This window comes from Copadichromis virginalis, linkage group LG19 (genome assembly GCF_057382275.1).
Source record: "Copadichromis virginalis isolate Kocher_CV1m ecotype Utaka linkage group LG19, C_Virginalis_male_GT1.1, whole genome shotgun sequence".
Lineage (NCBI taxonomy): Eukaryota > Metazoa > Chordata > Actinopteri > Cichliformes > Cichlidae > Copadichromis > Copadichromis virginalis.
Window position 1 is genome coordinate 17,865,015 of NC_140636.1, and position 19,165 is coordinate 17,884,179.

Here is a 19,165-nt window from a genome sequence, read left to right on the forward strand (position 1 = left end):
TTCCTGAAAGTCTTTCAATGGTTTTTATTTCCAGTCCAGTCTTTGTACCTGAACATTTTCAGACACATGCCTTCTTTGTTAAGCCACTTAACACTGAAATATAAACACTTAAGCATAAAAAAAGGCACCTAACTCGCTGGATGAGCCAGTGTTGTGTCTCCACAAACAGACAACTTGGCAAAGAGCCAACTTTAAACTATTAAACTGTAGCTTTGTTATTAGCACCGTGCTGCAAAACCACAGAATTTGTTCACATTTCTTTAGTTAAATCTACAAAAAGGTCAAAGGTAACACAGTCTGACAAGCAAAAAAAAAAATAGCATTTTTATTTCTTTTTGCATCAACAGGATGATTTCCAAAGCACACCACGAGACAAATTAAAAACGCAATCCAACCTTCCCTGTCCACCTTAACTGTTCATGTGCATGAAACCAAACCCTGCTTAAGGATTAGTGATCAATGGACTCTAAACAACAAGCTTCTGGTCTTATCTTGTCTTATGTTTATATTGTCTGAGTACACATGTTCTGTCTGTTCATAGAATTTACATACTATACACAGAGGTAAACAAGGTGAGAATCCTACCTGCTCTATGCAATATAATGCTGTAATAAATGTGTTCAAGATTTCTCTACTTTTATTAGGATCTAGAGAAATAAACTTTATTAGGAACAACTCTACACCTTCTGAGTCACTTATCCAATCAGCTAAAACAGGATTTTCACCACAACAGCCTTTAGTGTGAAACAAAAGTAACAAACCTCCAGTGAACAGCTTCTTTTATTACTTTGTGCTCAAAAAGGAGAAATTCAACAGAAAGCTAAGGCTGGAGTGGGCACAGACTCTGTCAAAAGAGGACAGTTCAAAAGGAAAAGCAACCTGGTCTTATAAATCTTGAATTCTGTTCCAAATTAATGCACCAAGTCACAAACCAAAACTCCTATTATAGTCATACAGTCGTATCATATCAGGGGATATTGGGGATGTGTATTAATATTAATGTCCAGGTGAAAAATTTCTATGAAAACCACGTCAATCTCAAAGGCAGGTTTCCAGCATCTTTTGAATTCCACAACTCAATTAAGGTAGTTTTGTGTCTATTATGCAAACACATTAAGCAAATGTCACCTGACATCTGGCTGATTTATCAGTCTAGTGCTATTGTACTGTACATTAGTTTTCGTGTTTTATTTAATCAGGGGTAATGGAAAGGCCTGCCGGAGCTTTTAAAAAGCCGTGTCCAGTGAGAGACGTCTGGAACCTGGCCAACTTTGTGTGATGTTGGTAACATAGCAGTTATAAAGCATACTTCCCATTGCTATTGTGTGCCTGAAATCCTTAAGGTTAGCTTAATGATAACAATATTTGCGCTCTTGAATGAAAGCTACATTAATCTCACTCAAAAGTCCAGTTGTAGTCGTAGGTGGCTCGTTCCATCAGATCCATCTTGGCTCCCGGGACGCTGCATATAGGCCTGTTCCAGTTGTCTCTTATCCGCATATAGAGGTTTCTGGTGTAAAAGTTCTCGAAATCCTGGTAGAGCGGTACAAAATCCTACACATGGATGAAAAGGTAGATAATAAAGGAAAGTAAAAAGCAGCACAACATATAGGAATTTTCTCCTACATCACTGGTATTTCCTGTAACGATATCTAGATCTTCACAGTTTCAAGTTTCTTCAAAAGCTCACAAGGAAAGAATTTAATCTCATCCAGTTTAAGCATTACAACAACATTTAAAAGAACACACATGATCAAGGGAGCTGATATTCCTTGTTTCATGGAGGAAAACATCCGTCCGATATCGTCGGGCCCATTTAATGATTTCCCCACGAAAGGCTTCCTTTCCTTGACATAACTAAATTCTGAGAACAATGGGCTTTACTTTCACACATTACATAAGATGTTGGAAACAAAAGTGAGTGACACAGAAGACATTCTAAACATGTTCCACCTCTAACAAAAATGCAATCTTAAGCATGCACACTTTGGATTAAAGGCAACAAAGAATATTTCTATGTAAAGTTCCCCATAGCTGGACATAATTACAGCTGACAGGTTCATTTCAAACAACTGATGCTTGCTTTCTTTAAAAAACACCAAGCTTCAAGCAATGCTGATTAAAATGTTTGCAATATGACAACCTACATTGCAGATTCTAGTGATTGGGATGGATGCTTGCTTTGTAGTGTGCAAATATCACATTGGCTTACTTTGATTAATGAAACTACAAAAGGTCCCCCCCCCCCCTTTTTGTTATCACTACTGTTCCCGCACAAACACTGCAACAATTTGGTCACCAGGCAACATGTAATTAGAGCTCAGTCTCCCAGATAAGAACCATTCAACACCTGAAATGCGAGATGAATCCCTGCCAGAAGCAATCATAACGCTACAGCTACTGCGTTTAGGTAAAGGGCAGCCAAGTTTCTCAACTGCTGCCTTTATCTGGAATTTCTTAGCATGAGCCCTAACTTTGATTACCACCTTTTAGATCAATTGATTTTGTGTTCCTGCAAATTTACTGTTGCATTTGTTTTTCATCCTACCTTTTGCTCCTCTTTCTCTCTGGCGATGTGGCACCTTTCAATCTTCCAGTGACGAAGGAAGTCACGGAGGTAGCCAAAGATGGTCAGGATGCCGTAGCCCATGTATGTGAGCACTGCCACCATCATGGGGGTCTCTTCAAAGTACTCGATGAAGGGCCGGCTGTACAGCCTGCTGTTGTATGACGCTGCATAGACCTATGTAAATCAGAAAATGTACAGAAGCAAGTGGTTTAATTATTTTAATGAAAGACATGAAATAATATCTGCCATGCAAACTAGGAATCACAAAATAACTTAAAACAATCCAAACAATACAATCACAACAATTTTACAACACTAAATGAACTTCAAGACTCATGAAACATTATCATCTGCATTGCTGAACAGAGAAAAGTGGTAAAGAAGTACAAAAAAAATGCTGAAATTTTGGTTAAATTATTCCCTTTTTAAATAAAATATATACAAGTTTGGCATAATGATGATTGTGTTGCAAGTGGCAGCAATGTGACTTATCAATATGTAGTACTAGCATGTTTCACATCACGCTGTGTTACTATTTGTGTGTAATTGGAGCCAATGCAAAAAACAAACAAACAATAAAGTAGTTTATTGTCAGTAAATGTTACAGGACGTTTCTTAAGTCCAAGCTATAGAACAAGGCTCACACTGCAGCCCACAGTGCATCCACGGCTTCCATGGTTTACATTTGGTCATACAAGTTATGCAATGAAACGTGACAACTGATTCAAAACTTTGCTGAATAAAAATAACCAATTTAATCTGTTATAATAATCTTGTGGCAAAAGGCATCTTTCAATGTGTATGGGTGCTTAAGAAGCTGTGAAGAATTGTGTTTATACTTGAATCTGTCACATTCAAACAGCACATTTAAAAAATAACAACTTTAAATGTAAGTGGGAGCATGTGCTCAGAGGTGAGTCAAGCAGGAAAAAGAGCTTAAAACGCTTCAGTTTTCAAGAGGAGTTCATACAAGCAAAGCGCAGGTACCGTATACACTACACTTTGTAATTATAGTACAAAGAAAGGTCGCTTCACTTTTAACACTCCATAATATTGAATGCAGCCTTTTCTGTCACTCACGTAGCAGGTTGCTCTCATTGCATGTTTATAATGTGTTGAGATATCATCTCTTTTTGTTCACTGTGATGTGCTGTGATCTGAGCTTGAAGCCTCCGCCCTGTGTTTCAAAGTCGTAAAATCAAAAAAAACTCTGAGCAGCTCTGACAGCAGTGAGTCCCTATTTCAGTTTGATTGGTTATTTCTGCAATAAGCCCTGCTTCTCTAAGCTACCATGGTGGAAGAGCTTCTCACGGATAAGATATCAGTCTGCATTAATATGGAGAATTACCACTGAATTATTTCAGAGTTAGGTTTGCCTGTCATATTGGCTCATCTTTCCCTGCCATGTCACTGTAATTTTACCTTTGAAAGTCTTTAACTCAGCTCTGCACAGTGTTGTTCATTGTGAATGGTGTTTGTATAGATGCTGGTAAACAGACTTATATTTTTGACAGTTAGTATACGAGACCAGCGTTGCTAGCTTGCAGGGTGTCTACCTGATGATACTCTGAAAGCCAAAGTGCCAGTAAAAAACAAAGTGAAAAGAAATGAGGAAATCAAACTGCAACAATATGTTTGACAAATCTGCTGATCTAGCTGAAATTAACCTGGGAGTGCTCTGATAATTGAAACATATTTTGAGCAGAGATGTACCGATTTATCCACCTTCTTGACTGAAATTAGCTCGCTAGTATCTTAATAATGGCAGTGGCTGATATTTTGTGCTGTGTAACATCAAAGAGCTGAAAATTAAAACAAACCAAAAAAAATACACAAACTTGATTTGCTGCTCTTCAAATATAGTCGTCTTTGTCATATCTGGTGCTAAACTACATTTTATTCAATTTCTTCACCATTTTCCAATTTATATGAAACCTTTGAGTGAAAAATATCCTTTGATTACTTAAAAATAAAAAAAGTCAGTAGCTGAAGCCATACTACGCAGGATTATGTTACAGTGATACCCAACCGCTGCTACCTGTATTTATGCAAACCTAGCCTAAAAAGAGATTCACAACATTTCCTAACTAAGACTTTAAAAGGAATAAACTTCCATGTCATTGTGCATACAATATACTTCGCCTCTTCCTTTGTCTTATTTACGAAAAAGTGGTTTAACTTTTGTTTTTATTGGCTGACATTTAGATGGTTCACTTAGAGGTACTTATTTAAAGCCAGACTGTATGAAAAAGGAAGATAAGACCAAACTATTACGTTCTGGTTCAGCTCTGTACTCAGGGAAGTAAACAGGGAGAGCGATGATTTGACTGCCAAATAAGGGAGGAGAAGGTTGTGTTGATAAACTTGAACAGATAGAATTCACTTTCTAATGTTTTTTCTTCTACATCTTGATAAGTAATTGGATAGACAATGAAACCTAATGGGCACTGTGCAGTTCACTTCACTATCGCGCTCATGGCTATTAGGGCATTGCATGTGACCGGTCATGCCTTTCCCTCAAATTCCTTACAGAATAGCAATGCTGACATCTGCATGAACCCTAATCAGCTGAGGTTTAGTCAGCAGGCACTCAGTTTCTTAGCCTGAAAAGCAAGTGTGGCAGAAACCCTCTGTGCAATTTGTACCAAATTCTTTAGTGACTAGAATAATCAGATAATAAACAGCAACGTGCTTCACGTTATTTTACTTAAGAACCACACGCTGGAGAAAACTAGGATTACTTTCCTCTCAAGAAATATTAATCTGACTCAAACAACAGGGGAAAAAATTCTCTGTATTTTCAATGCCAGTGTGTGTAGCAGCACCTAATCAGTCAGAGGAGGCCCATTAATTGGGCCAGCTACAGAAGATGCACCCAAGGGTGGAAATTTCATTAGCCTATTTGGGAAGAGCTGTTTTGCAGCATGCACTCAAGTCTCAGCGGACAGCTTGAAGTGAACAGGTGCACTGGTTCAGTGTCTCCCTAATCACTAACTCATCACAGTTTCAGTGTGGATTGCAAATGGAAGCCAACCGCCTCATGAAAGAGAAATGTTTCCAGACTTTTACTGCCAAACAAGTGAGAGAAAAGTACAGCCAAGATGAACAGAGCCAAAGAACGAGATTTAAAACTAAAACAGAAAGAAAAAGCTGACATATTGCACGAAATAAACACAACAATCTCCCTAAAGAACAATCAACTGAGTGGATGAGTTTTAGATTTGTTTCAAAATTGTCTGGAGTTATTCCATTCCCAGTTTGAGCCTCTGATCAAAGTCACAAACCTGGACTCCTCTTAAAATGGGTTGGAGAGCATCAAGGAGCCATTCAAAGTTTAGACTTTGATTTAAAAAATAAAAATATTATAATGGGGAATTAAAACGCTGCTGTAAGTCATTGAGAAAAAACGAGGTATCTAACCTGACAAATAAGCTGAAACTTTTTAAAGTGGACTTTTAAAAAAAATGGAGCTCGGCGTTTACTTTGTACAGGAGCCGGGAAACATCAGAACTCGATGACAGCATGCTGTGAGACTGCTGTCAGCAGCAGGACTCGGTCAGCTGTCCTACCCGAACACCACAGGACTTTATCATAATAACGGGAATTTAACAGCATCCTTCGGTGTCACGAGTCCACAGAGTGGATGCTTTCCCCGGCTTCACCAACCCATCCGACCCGTCCCATCCCGGGCCTCACCTCCTCCTCGGCGGTGTGGCAGCGGTTCTTGGGCGGCCGCTCATGGCAGGGGCGGGGGTAGAGGCTCTTTGCCAAACCGTTTCTCTCCGGCTTCAGCCCGTTCTTCACCCGCCGACACACTTCGTCGTCGGCTGCTTTGGTCTCGGGGCTTTCGGTCATTGCTGGGCAGGAATGGTGGAGCTGCCACAGTAACTTGCATGTAGGAACACGGAGCCTGCCCGCGGTGCAAAGCGGTGACAGTATCCGAGCAGTGAACGTTTACAAGCACACGCACTACAAACTCCCTGACACGCTCACATCCACGAACAGCAATCACACGCACAGCCCACTCCCTGTGTAACCTGAAAATCTAGATACTCAATACCGGAAAACAACGCCCCGTAAACCAACGTAAACCGAAGCCTGTCCTGGTGGGGGCGGGGCCATAATGTCTACAGAGAGGCGTGGCTTAAATTATGTACATTTGATTACAACTCATTACAGATGTTTTTGATGTCATTTAAAATAAATAAATAAATAAATAAAATATTACAAATTAGTCATAAGTACATGAGGTTCAGGAGGATTAACAGAAATTATATACAATTAAAAACTAAACTTAAAGTGTTAATATTTATAATATTTCACAATAAATTTGAAATGATTAGCATGAGGGGGTAAAATCGCCATAGTTTCATCACGTTTCGTCAGTACTTCCAAACAGTACTTCCAAACAGGGAAAGAAAAACTGAAAACTTCAAAGCAGCTTTAAAACACTAACAGCAGTTAAGAAGCTAATCAAGGGTGATTTTAACCCCCTAACCCTACCCTTAAAACTATTCTCAAAATTCTAATATAAAGTCCACACATGTGAAGGCACCTTATTTTCTGGAAATAGTACTGCACTTTGAATATAAACATTATGTAGATAATAGGTATTGATTTGCAAATAACTGTAAATGAATAACTTGAGGTTATGATATAATGATATACTACTATTCTATAGTGTTATCTTATCGTATGTGTTATCTTTAAAGATATAGATATATACTTTCCAGGTCAACTTGACAGAAAAGCAAGGTGAAATGTAAATGTTAACTCAAAGGTCAAATGTGAGATGATATTTAAAGGCCGTAGAATTGTGAGCATAGTCTCGAAGATAAAAAAGACATTTTATGAAAGCTTCACTAGAATCCCCACAAATTATTCCCTGTATACCTATATGCAAGAAACTTAGTTTTAAATAGTTGTATATATATATATATATATATATATATATATATATATGTTTAATATCAATTTGACATTAAAATCAATCTATTGACTTTGAAGGAGAGGTCAGAGGTCAAATGTGACCTAATATTTTAAACCTTTATACGGTGCACTTGTAAAAATCACAGTTTATAGTTATAAGACATTTTTTTGGGATCAATTTTCTTCCAATAAATCATAGATTTGACCTTAAAGACCCTGGTGGATGTAAGCCAGATTTCAGTGGTTTGTTAACATGACTCTACTTTACACTCCTACCAAGTTTTATCAGAATTCATTCAAAACCTCTCCCGCTGTTGTATTTACATACAGAATGACATGCCTGCACCCATGCACGTACGCAAATGCTATCAGAAAAATACATCCCCCCTTAGTGGAGGTACTTATTATGGCGTCACAAGTGCAAGATGGTTTGATATCAAATGGCACCACATTCTTTAAACAATAAAAAACTCTGTGTTTGACGGAAAAAAGAACAAAACACTAGACTTTAATTTGAATCTTGGCCGTGTTTATCCTTCCTTCACGTGTCACATCTGTCTGTAGTCCATCACACACAGTGACAAACAGAAAAAGCTGAAAACACTTCCCAGTCGTCTGAGTTCAGGTTGAACAGCATATCTTCAGGCACGTATTCTGTTTGTTGGCACAGGAGCAAAAATTCCCATTAAGTAAGCTGCTTATTATTCCACTGCAGCCCCAGATTTAATAAACACAATTACAAATCGCAAAGAAATCTTTAATGAGCTTGATAAATGATATGGAGCAATCTTCTTATGTGTCGTATCAGATTTTTAACTAATTATGGAACTGTGGCTTGTCATATGTGTGCAAATAGAAACACGAACATGCTCACAAGTCTTAAAAAAATCATCCACTTAATATGAGATAAAAGGTGGTGCAAGTTCTCTCAGATTTCTTTGTGGATTCATGTCTTTGCACTGCCCTGTTAAAGGCTTTCAGAACACATTCTACAAGATCACGAGTTAAGCATCAAACCAGCTTTCTGACTCACTGTCCTTGTGACTGCGATCATTTCTGCTGAAAATACAGTCTAGCTACCCCCTCTTGTGGCGCAAGGTTGGAATGGCAACAAGTGAAAATTGCTGTGTAAAAATAAAGACTGAAGACCTGAGACTGATGGCCTCAGGAACACATAGTAAAGGGTCAGGAAAACAAATGTCAATGAAAATGTTGATAGAGTTTGGGTGCTGCTAATTGAAGAGCCAGACAATATAATGATATTAATGATATTATTAATAATAATAATAATAATTTGATATCTTTCATTTACTTTGAAATGTGCCCAGTCTCTAATTATAAGTGTTCGGACCGTGCATTGCACCTGAGTGATGGTTACAAGGAAACAACACATGGCTTTAATTAAATGCTGATTATTGCCACTAATGACCTAATGTTCTCTGTCAGTCATTTGTCTCTCCCCAATGATTTCATTTGGACAAACATGGTGCCAAGGCCCTGACATGGTATACCATTTAGACTATCACTCTGCATTGCACTATTGATGTCAGTAACTGCATGTACCTGCAAAAAATAATCAAAATAAGTTCCAAATACGTGATTACAATGATTCCTCTATGGTAGTGGAGCATTTGTGATTCCTCTGGTTCGGCTGCCACACACCAGCAACTGCAGTGAGCCTGTGATGGCTATGTATTACAACAGAAACTGTGATTTCCTCACTATTTTCTTCTCCGAAATGAGCTCCCGTGCCAGTGGGAAATAAGCAGCATGCATTACACTGAACGTTTGACCTAATCTGTGTCATTTCAACTTGATGGCCATTTTGCTATTCTCCCTGTCTGATAGGTTACGATGACGCATCCTATCACATTCTTTTACTGCTTCCTTGTCATGAGTGAAGGGCTTGCATCAAGCAACACACCCCGCAGGAGCGTTCCCTTCCAAGGTAAGACATCTTATTTACATGATAGTTTGAAAGAGAGCCTAACAGCAGTACACAGTGACTAATGAAGAGCAAATTATTTTATATACTATGCAGTGTGATATATATATATATATATATATATATATATATATATATATATATATATATATATATATATATATATATATAACACTAAAGGAGCTCTGCTGGAGAGATGGAAAATATTAACAGAAGATGTTGGTGTTTTAAAGTTGGTGTCAGAGATCACTGCCTAACATTTCAGTCCAGGTCTAGATTTGGTGATCGGATAAGTAGGTATGAAAAATGTGTTATTCCCATTCCTGATTTCCTTTTATTGTATGTTTGTCACACAGATTTAAATACATTTAAAAATTAATTTAAAAATGTAAATATTAGACAAATATAACATAACATAGCATATATTAGACAAATATATTCTACTCCAGATGTTATTGGAGACACACCTTTTAAAAGTTCAACTTTTGTCTGGTCAGTCCACAGAGTATTTTTCCAAGTCTTGGGGATCATCAAGATGTTTTCTTGCAAAACTGAGATGAGCCTTTACCCGTATGTTCCTTTTGCTTAGCAGTGGTTTTTGTCTTGACTGACTTTAACTGAGGCAAGTGGGACCTGCAGTTCCTTGGATGTTGTTATAAACACCTTCATTAAAAAACTTGCTTGTGTTATCTTTGTCTAATATTTACATTTGTTTGATGATCTAAAACATTTAAGTGTGACAAACATACAAAATAACAGGAAATCAGGAAGGGGGCGAACACTTTTTCTGCAGCACTTTATAATCTGAAGCGCTGTCTCTATAGACTGGCTGTCATCTTGCTAGACACCAGTTCTATCACGATTGTAATATTTCATCACATGATGAAAGGTTATCACAGAATAATCCTCTATTGTTATGCAGTGACCTTTTATTTTTGGTAACAGTGCACCCACATCATGCCAGAGCATATCAGAGCCACTGGATCCCCTCACTTTGGGTGTCAAGGGTTCTTGTTTCTCCTTCAAATCCATTGCATACACCATCATGCTTTAACAGTCATGCTAATTGGTTTCTGGAGCAATGTCACTATTATTATTATTATTATTATTATAATAACCATTATTATGCAGCTAAAATTCAGCTTTTTGACCTAACCTAGGCAAATATTTGTAGGGTCACCTTCGACAAAGCATTGATATACATATATATTACAATATATATGATTAAGAATATTCTAAATCAAAGCACACAGTTATAATAAAACAGGCATTTATGCATTTTTGTTGAAAACTTGATAGACTACGCAACATAACACATCAAAGCGGACATTATTAAAATGCATGGGTTTGAATGATAACCTCAAGCTCCTTGTCCACCTGTCTGCCCTAGACATAAACTTGAAACAGTTCAAAGAGTCTGGCTTTGACAGTTTGAGCTCTTTGATGGTAAGAGAAGACATTGGTCAGCTTGTCCTTGGTGCCAGAGGGAAAGTGCTCACCCTTAGCTTGGATGACATCACCAAACAGACCAGCGAGGTATGACCTTTGTTTGTCTGAGTAGACCGCTGTGCTCTACTTCAGAATGGCGACCCCTTTTTAATGTGAAAGAATTAATCTGCAGGTTTCAAAATACTCAAATAGAGAACCATAAGAAGCTTGTCAAACATAAAAGAGTCTTGGTCATTACCAGTAGTTTTTTCTTCCAGAATAAATGGGCTGTGAGCTCTGCAGATAAAGACCTCTGTCAGATGAAGGGCAAGAGTGCTGAGGTATAGTAAAAAGTTAGCAAATATTATCAGCTCTACGTGGAGGTTTTCACTCCCAAACACAACTTACAGTTTGGGACTTTATTCTTTTATTTTTGTATGGTCTTCCAACAGGAATGTGATAACTTTATCAGGACCCTGCACACAATGGGGGACAGTAAAATGCTTGTGTGTGGGACAAACGCTTTCAACCCTGTGTGTGACTATATGGTAAGTATCTTTGTAAAAGCAAACTTAGAATACACAGGACCAAACGTAAAGACATGGATATGCCACTAAATCAGGAAAATAAAATATCCGAAATGGGAAAAGAGATGATGAATATATTTCCAAAGACAAGCATCGGCTTGTGTTTCAATTTGCAGCTGGAGCAACAGAGCAAAAATATATAAAATTAACAATTTAGTGGAAATAATGCATAATATTCAAACAGACACCGTTTTATATAGTGCGGGATTTATTTTATTACTTTACATCTTCAACAGTAGAATATTAAACTTCAGGGACTGAACTGTCATCTATGGTTGCTAAATAGCTTTATAGATAATCTTAGCCTAACTGTTTGTACCATCATTGTAAACAGTCATATTGTTTGCAGCATTATATTTATTGATTTATTTATTAAGGAAATATAAAATGAAGTGCTAGTTGGTGATCTTTAGATGAAATCGGAGGCTATTAAAAAAGGTTTGGCAGAACAAGGTTATTTAACCTTATTACAGTTCATAATTAGGTATTTTAGTAATAGAGAGTCAGAGATATTGTTTCGATTTTTTTATTTACCCTTTGGCATGAAAATGAATAAGGCATGCTAGTGTTAATGACAAGTAGTTAAACATATGCCATTTTATGACCAGTAGTCAAGGTAGTAAATTAGCTTAACAGCTGCAGGCCATATATTATCCTTTAGTTCTAATGGTGTGCTACGTATCTAGTTTAGTCTCTATTATACTCTTGAATAAAAGAAACATAATCATTGGTAGTTCATTAGACAAAATGTGCATTACTCTGTATCCTTGATCAGCTGTGAATGTCTGACACTGTTTTCTTGAGAATGTTTTACTGCTGAATCATGTGAAGAAGGCCATAACAGGGAGACTAGGTGTCTGAGCAGAAGAGATAAAACCACATTCTTCACCCCCCTTCCAGTTTCACACAGAAAGACAGGGAGGCAAGGTCAGGAGCCAGGCTCACTAAGAATTAGAAAAACATGTGAAGATGCAGCTTTTATGACAAAGAGGGGGGCCAGGATTAGCTATAAAAGTCTGTGAAAGTTGCCACCATTTTGAGACATGCTGTCGAACCTCTGCAGGCATCTCTCCCGTCCGGACGTTGTAATGCTCTGTTTGTGAATTGTACCGAAATAAATAATTGTTGATTGAGCATATATACACCGAGTATTGTCCTTCCTTCAGCCCAAAGATTCAAAGAACTGCGTGTTTACAACACTAGTTCACTTGGCATGAAATTAATTACTTTTGTTACTTACAATCACACACAGAGAAAGTGCAGGACACATGAGGAAACCAGCAGGACAAATACTATACACACGGGAGACTAGAACAAATGTGTGCACCTGAACAACAACACAAAAACTCAGCTTGAAAAAATAAAAATGAAAACAAGAAACAAAAGTCAAAAATATGACAAGAAAATGCAATACTACACCAAACTCTGCCATTACTGTAACAGCTTATAGTACTTTGTAAAGTTTAGCATGTAGTGAAAACACTGTCCACACTGATTAATAACGTGAGACCCTTAAACATGATTTGATCTTTTAACAGACTTTAACAAACGGAACTCTCTCCTTGGAAAGAAAAACACAAACAGGTCGGGGGAAAATTCCTTTTGACCCCTACCAACGCTTTGCGACCTTTATGGATGGTGAGTAGCTGTATGTATTCTTCTTCCTTTGATGAATAATAGTCTGGCATAAGATGAGATTCCAGAAAGCTAAAGCTTTTTCCTCTCCACTCAAAAGGTGATACTTTGTACTCCGCTGCTTCGACAAACTTTCTGGATACAGAATCGGTGTTCCAGAGATTCGGACTAAACCCTGTCAAGACTGAATTAAAACGCTCCTGGTTAAATGGTAATTTCATCTTTCTGGACATGTAACCCAATTATGTACCTCATTATAAGGTGTCAGATACCTGAGACAGACCTTAATAGCTCCACCTTGTAAAACTCTTAACTATTTGATCTCATATTGTAAATGGTTTGACCCAGATCCCACCATGATTTCCATAAGCCTCATTGAAGCAAGCAAAAATAGCAGCAAGGGTGAAGATGGCAACGTGTTTCTGTTCTTCTATGAAAATGCTGTGGAGGAACTTCACGGCAGCATCCCAGTGTCCAGGATTGCTCGTGTGTGTAAGGTAGCTACTGTAAACTCATCTGATAAAGAAAATATCAAGGCCATGTTCGTGTGCAGTAAATGTCTTTGTAACGTGGCACAAATGTTACAATTGTTTATGGGTTTGGTTTTAGAGCGACTTGGGAGGCAAAAGGACACTACAGCAAAAGTGGACTTCTTTCCTGAAAGCCAGACTGAACTGTCCATTTGGAGATGTTGGCTCACCATCTTTGGTCCAGGATGTTTTTCTCCTCTCAGACGAGAATGACTGGAGGAACAGCGTCTTCTACGCCACATTCATCTCCAACTCGTAAGCTGTGTTAATTTGTATTATAGCATCATTATTTTGCATGTACAGTACTGATAAAACCAAAGCAACAGTATACTGTAATGACTTCATGAGTTCAATGTTCCAATGTAGTTTGATTAAATGATTTTTGCGACTGGGTGATGGATGTCCAGATAAATATATAAAAGGTGCCATTTTTAGGTCAAAGTGAATTAATTTAATCAAAATCTTGCACGACAGCTCAGGTCATCTCATCATAGCTTGCAGCAATTGTTCACTGCTAGAAATATGGTGGTGCACCATGTTTCTCTTAGAACTTTCTGTAGTTTGTCACAAAGCCACCTAGTAAATAATCTCAGGATTAAATCACAAGGCAGAGTAAAAGTGAACAAACACAAGAGACAATAAACAACAACAGATACCACAAGCTGGCTGATAATGATCTCAGAGGTCTAGTATCTCAAAACTAGCTATCAGAAAAGGAAACAAGTCCAGTGGGTGAAGATGTATCTCCATTCACAGCGGATCATAGAAAACCCCTACTTACTGATGAATCAGGGTTAGAGATTTAAGAAAAGGGTGCATGTAAAGAGATGAAGAAGAGAGAGAGTGACACCACAGTGGAACTACTGAAGAGGGATAATTGGCCCAACCACACCTAACAGCTTCAAAGAACATTTCTGTAGCACTAAATTAAGGCGGCCAAGCATTCCTGACATTACAAGAGTCTGTTTGGAACATTTTCCAAGTCTGCAGGGAAAATGTGGTTAATATGGGCTAAAACAGCTGCTGTCATTACATGACAAAATGAGACATACCAAAATAAATTTAATTCAGCTTTTTCAAGTGAAATATTAGAATTATTTTCTGAGATAAAACATTTTGTGTTAAGTTGCAAACAAATACCAAGTACAGGTATAAGCAGTGTATCAGCAGTCATATATATGCTGTAGGGATTTTTTTGTATCTGTTGCAGGGAGCCCTCCTGTGATTGCAGTCACTCTGCTGTCTGTGCATACAAGCTGTCAGACATCAGCCAGGTGTTTAGTGGGAGGTTTCTGACTGAGTTGGATACTGGGAACTGGGACATATACACAGGAGAGGAGCCATCCCCCTACCCTGGTTCAGTGAGTATTAAGCCAAACTTTATATATTAACTGACTTTTTCCTTTTAAATAAAAAACAACATAATCTGACTTGCTTTCTGTCATATACTCAGTGCATTGATGATGAAATGCGTGCCAGCGGCCTGACGAGCTCTTTGAACCTCTCAGACACAACGCTGTTGTTTGTAAAGAACCACCCTCTGATGGAGGGTGTGGTTTCACCAATGACTGGCAAGCCTCTGCTTTTCAAGCCAATGACGCATTTTTCGAACATTGTAGTGGACCAAGTCACGTCACTGGATGGACAACAGCACCTGATTATGTTCGTCGGCACAGGTGCACATTCATCCATGCCAGTAACAAAATCACACAAGACAGATGAATCACACTGACAGATGAAGCTCCATGATGGATTCATTTCTCTTTCCCACAGATACTGGTTGGCTGCAGAAGGCGGTGAAGTTTGAAGGTGAGGACGGGCGTATCATTGAGGAGCTGCAGCTGTTTAAAGAGCCTCAGCCTGTGGATTTCCTGCAGCTTTCCTCCAAGACTGTAAGGTTCACTAATTTTGTCCAAATGCAAAACTAAGCTGGGAAATCTTTAACTTGAGTTTAATGGCTGTCTTACTCAGCTCTGAGCAGTAGTAATTTAAATATGCTTGTAAAGAGATGGCTGTAAACTCGTTTTGTTTGTTTGTTTTTTCCCTGTAGGGCCATCTGTACAGTGGCACCAGTAATGCAGTTGTTCAGATTAATCTTAGAGACTGTAGCCGCTACACATCATGTGATGACTGCCTTCTTGCCAGAGATCCATACTGTGGCTGGGACCAGATCAGAAGCCAGTGTGCATCGGTTTTTGGTGCATCAAACTCATCAATGTAAGCCAAATTACTGACCATGCTAAAGAGCGAGAGTGCTAAGCTTTGGACTAAATGAAGGTTTTTTCCCTCCTTCTAGGATTCAGAGTCTCAGTAATGGAGACATCACGATGTGCCCACCCTCTGAGTGTAAGTGCAGCATTCATTCTCTTGCAGTGCAAGCAAGTGCAGGCTGACAAAAACAGATCACTAATTTTTACCATTTACAACAACATGGAGATATAAAGAGCTTTTGTTTTGTTTGATCTGTCCCTCAGCAAAAAAGAAACCTGTCACTGTCTACTTCAACGTCAACATATCTCAGCTCCTCCCATGTTCCCCTGACACCAACCTACCAATCATCTGGTACTTTTCTCACAACGTCCTTCATTTTGGTCCACAATTCACTGTATTGAGTCTGGGTCTCATCATCAGACCTTCCTATTCTGATGCTGGACTGTACAGATGTGAGACAGTAGAAGCAGTGAAGGGCAGAGTCCACAGAAAAACCATTGCTCAGTACCTTGTTAAGGTTCACGACACTGATGCCATTATAACGAACCTGAGGGCTGCTGTTTGCATAATGGCTGCTGTTGTTTCCTTGGTCTCATTTTCCAAAGCTGTGTTTATGGTGATTGGATACCTAAAGTCAAAAAAAGGAAACATTCGACGTGGCAACAAGAACTGCAACAACCATCAAATGAGGCCTTGTAATTATTAGGAACCAAGCACGTTAAAGATGCATGGAGGAAGGCCCGCTTCAAAGTGGGAAGGATGCTAGCACAAAAGGACACCGGCAATAGCATCAGTGTTTGTGAGATCTCAGACCGGTGCTCTTCTTCTACTCCTCTACCTTTGTTACATTTAATGCAAAAAAAGGAAATAAAAAACAGACCATATGAAAACAGTCATGGAATTCCAAACTCAGCATCATTACACCCACTGAAATTGTTACCTCTTCCAAAATACAGTGATTCAATAAAATGATTGGACATTATATTTTATTGTCATATTTGTGAGCCAAACAGTGCCAGTGTCGACCTATGGACTTTGGAGTTTGTGTATTTTATCTATTAGGCACAATGTTATGTAATTTATCTTGACTTTTATCTGTTTTTTTTTATTTCACAGCTTTTGCTACATTTATACTAAACCAAAGTAATTAAATAATAGAAAAACAATTAAATTACAGAAAAACTCTTGTTTTTGCTTTTTTCCAGTAAGAAAAACAAGTCTGCATAATGACCTACGTGAAAAATTTCCTGCAATTTTGCTTATCACAGTTTAAGCCCAAAGAGTCATGTTGACATATTTTTTTTCATTTAATACAGCAGCATTTGTTTATAATGTAGAAAAACTAAGACCTGTGGCTGAAAGTTCACTTCGCTTTCTTATTTGAAGATATGTCAGAATTAAATTTATACTTAAGCTTTACACTGACAGAAAGAAGAGTTTCACTGGTTGAGCATTGATGCAACAGCTGAGATATGATGCTATATAAATAAAATTGAATCTAATTGGTCCAACTTGACATCAAAGTGGGTCTTATGTGGCCCACAATGTCAAATGAGTTTGACATCTCTGCCTTATGATATTTAAGGACTCCGCTGTAGATAAGAGACATTAAAATGTTTTTTTCAATTAAAAACCTTCAAAAATAAAAATAAAGCACATGTTTCTATGATTTTGTATCTTTGACTTTAAATGGTAAATGGCCTGTATTTGTATAGCGCTTTTCTAGTCCCTAAGGACCCCAAAGCGCTTTACACAACCTGTCATCCACCCATTCACACACACATTCACACACTGGTGATGGCAAGCTACAATGTAGCCACAGCCACCCTGGGGTTGCACTGACAGAGGCGAGGCTGCCGGACACTGGCGCCACCGGGCCCTCTGACCACCACCAGTAGGCAACGGGTGAAGTGTCTTGCCCAAGGACACAACGACCGAGACTGTCCAAGCCGGGGCTCGAACCGGCAACCTTCCGATTACAAGGCAAACTCCCAACTCTTGAGCCACGATCGCCCCTTGAGCCACGACTTTAACCAGCGTGCAGGCCTCTTGTATCACCACAAAGTCCATTCTAATCATACAGTATGCATGTTGGAAGCTGCTACCGTATCACATTTCTTTTTAAATACTCAATTAAGGATGATGAGGAAAGCTTTAATTACATTTTACATTTCCTCTCACCTGCAATGATTGGCTGAGCTGTTTGATGGCATCATGTATAAAGGAGTAGGCTGCACTGGTTGCTAGCACAGCATAATTCAGGGCACCCTCAGCTTTGTGTGCTCAGCCTGTAGCACAGCATTCAGAAATAATGGCAGCTAGTCCATCCAGCTTCTCACTGTCTGCAGTGATTATTACTGCAGCTATTGGATGACATATAGCTGTCACTGTGATTATGGCTCCAGTCATTGCTGTGCTTTGGCTGTTACAACTTTGGCTTTGACACAGGAGTTAATGGGTGTGTGCATATGCAGTGGTGGTTGGGTTGGGTGAGTGTTAGATTGAAAGAGCTGTGTGTGCGCTCTTATGCTGTGCATTGCTAACACACCTGTCACAGAAGCGCTGTAGGTTCGGATAGCAGTACGGGTAGGCATGCATACAACAGCATAGATTACACCATAGAGCTACAAGAAACAACAGCCAGGAAGAATTGCTGTGCTCTCATGCAGCAGCTTTTACAATGAGAAATAAATGCCACATTATCTTACCACATAACTTGTAACACATAAGCTGTTCATGTGGATCAGGATCACAGTAAAAGTCTAGATGAATATTGCCATTCGTGATTCCTAAAGGTCAACTATTCATTTTTTTTAAACTTTCTGACATGTATGTATACGGCTATAATAGTAGCTGTTCATATGAAACATGGCTAAAGTTTCAAATAATGAGCTCAACATTTGTACATGAGCCAAAAAGCTCAGGCTTCACACTGCTTTAAACACTCTTTTTTTATCCTGGATTTTTATCTTGTATAATCATCATGTCAGCTCATTGATCTGCCAAGGGCGCCTAACATTACAAGTGCTAGTAGCAGCAGAATTATTTATTTCCTTGCATGTTGGCACCACATGCCTGTCTGGAACGGGGTTAAGCATCACTCCATCAGCGACTGGATTGGACTACAGCCACTATACGGGTATTCATTTTCTACATCAGTATAGTGCAGTACCACCAGCAATGCTGATCCACATGGCTGCCCACTATGTTGCTTGTTTACATCTTCCTGTCACAAGCAGAGAGGAATTGAGATGTTGGAGCTGGGAAAAAGCACTATAGGTCCTCTTTAAGGGGCTTTGTAATTACAAGGACTGGCTGCCAAAATATTTGT

The 19,165-nt window shown here is 38.7% G+C and overlaps 2 protein-coding genes across 3 annotated transcripts in view; one reads left to right on the forward strand and one right to left on the reverse strand.

The window, feature by feature from the left end:
- Positions 1-6,670, reverse strand: part of LOC146685902 (serine palmitoyltransferase 2-like) — a 24,191-nt gene extending 17,521 nt beyond the window's left edge. Inside the window, exons 1-3 of the mRNA XM_085442197.1 lie at positions 6,266-6,670; positions 2,549-2,743; positions 1,400-1,554 (exon numbers count right to left, since the gene is read on the reverse strand). Of these exons, the coding sequence (XP_085298323.1) occupies positions 1,400-1,554; positions 2,549-2,743; positions 6,266-6,424 (509 nt within the window). The 5' untranslated portion in view covers positions 6,425-6,670. The remainder of the gene's footprint in view (positions 1-1,399; positions 1,555-2,548; positions 2,744-6,265) is intronic.
- On the forward strand, positions 3,426-16,727 carry LOC146685903 (semaphorin-4E-like). 2 transcript variants are annotated; one of them, XM_085442194.1, is made up of 15 exons: positions 3,426-3,552; positions 9,347-9,446; positions 10,834-10,979; positions 11,150-11,212; positions 11,324-11,419; positions 12,997-13,096; positions 13,194-13,304; positions 13,442-13,590; positions 13,703-13,878; positions 14,834-14,984; positions 15,077-15,299; positions 15,397-15,515; positions 15,674-15,840; positions 15,920-15,969; positions 16,098-16,727. In XM_085442194.1, exons 2-15 carry the CDS (start codon positions 9,353-9,355, stop codon positions 16,538-16,540), a joined length of 2,088 nt encoding a protein of 695 aa, XP_085298320.1. In that variant the 5' UTR covers positions 3,426-3,552; positions 9,347-9,352; the 3' UTR covers positions 16,541-16,727. The 2 variants fall into 2 exon arrangements, with proteins under 2 accessions (XP_085298320.1, XP_085298321.1); XM_085442195.1 differs by lacking the exons at positions 3,426-3,552; positions 10,834-10,979 and having other exon boundaries at positions 9,382-9,446.
- The last annotated feature ends 2,438 nt before the right edge of the window (positions 16,728-19,165 follow it).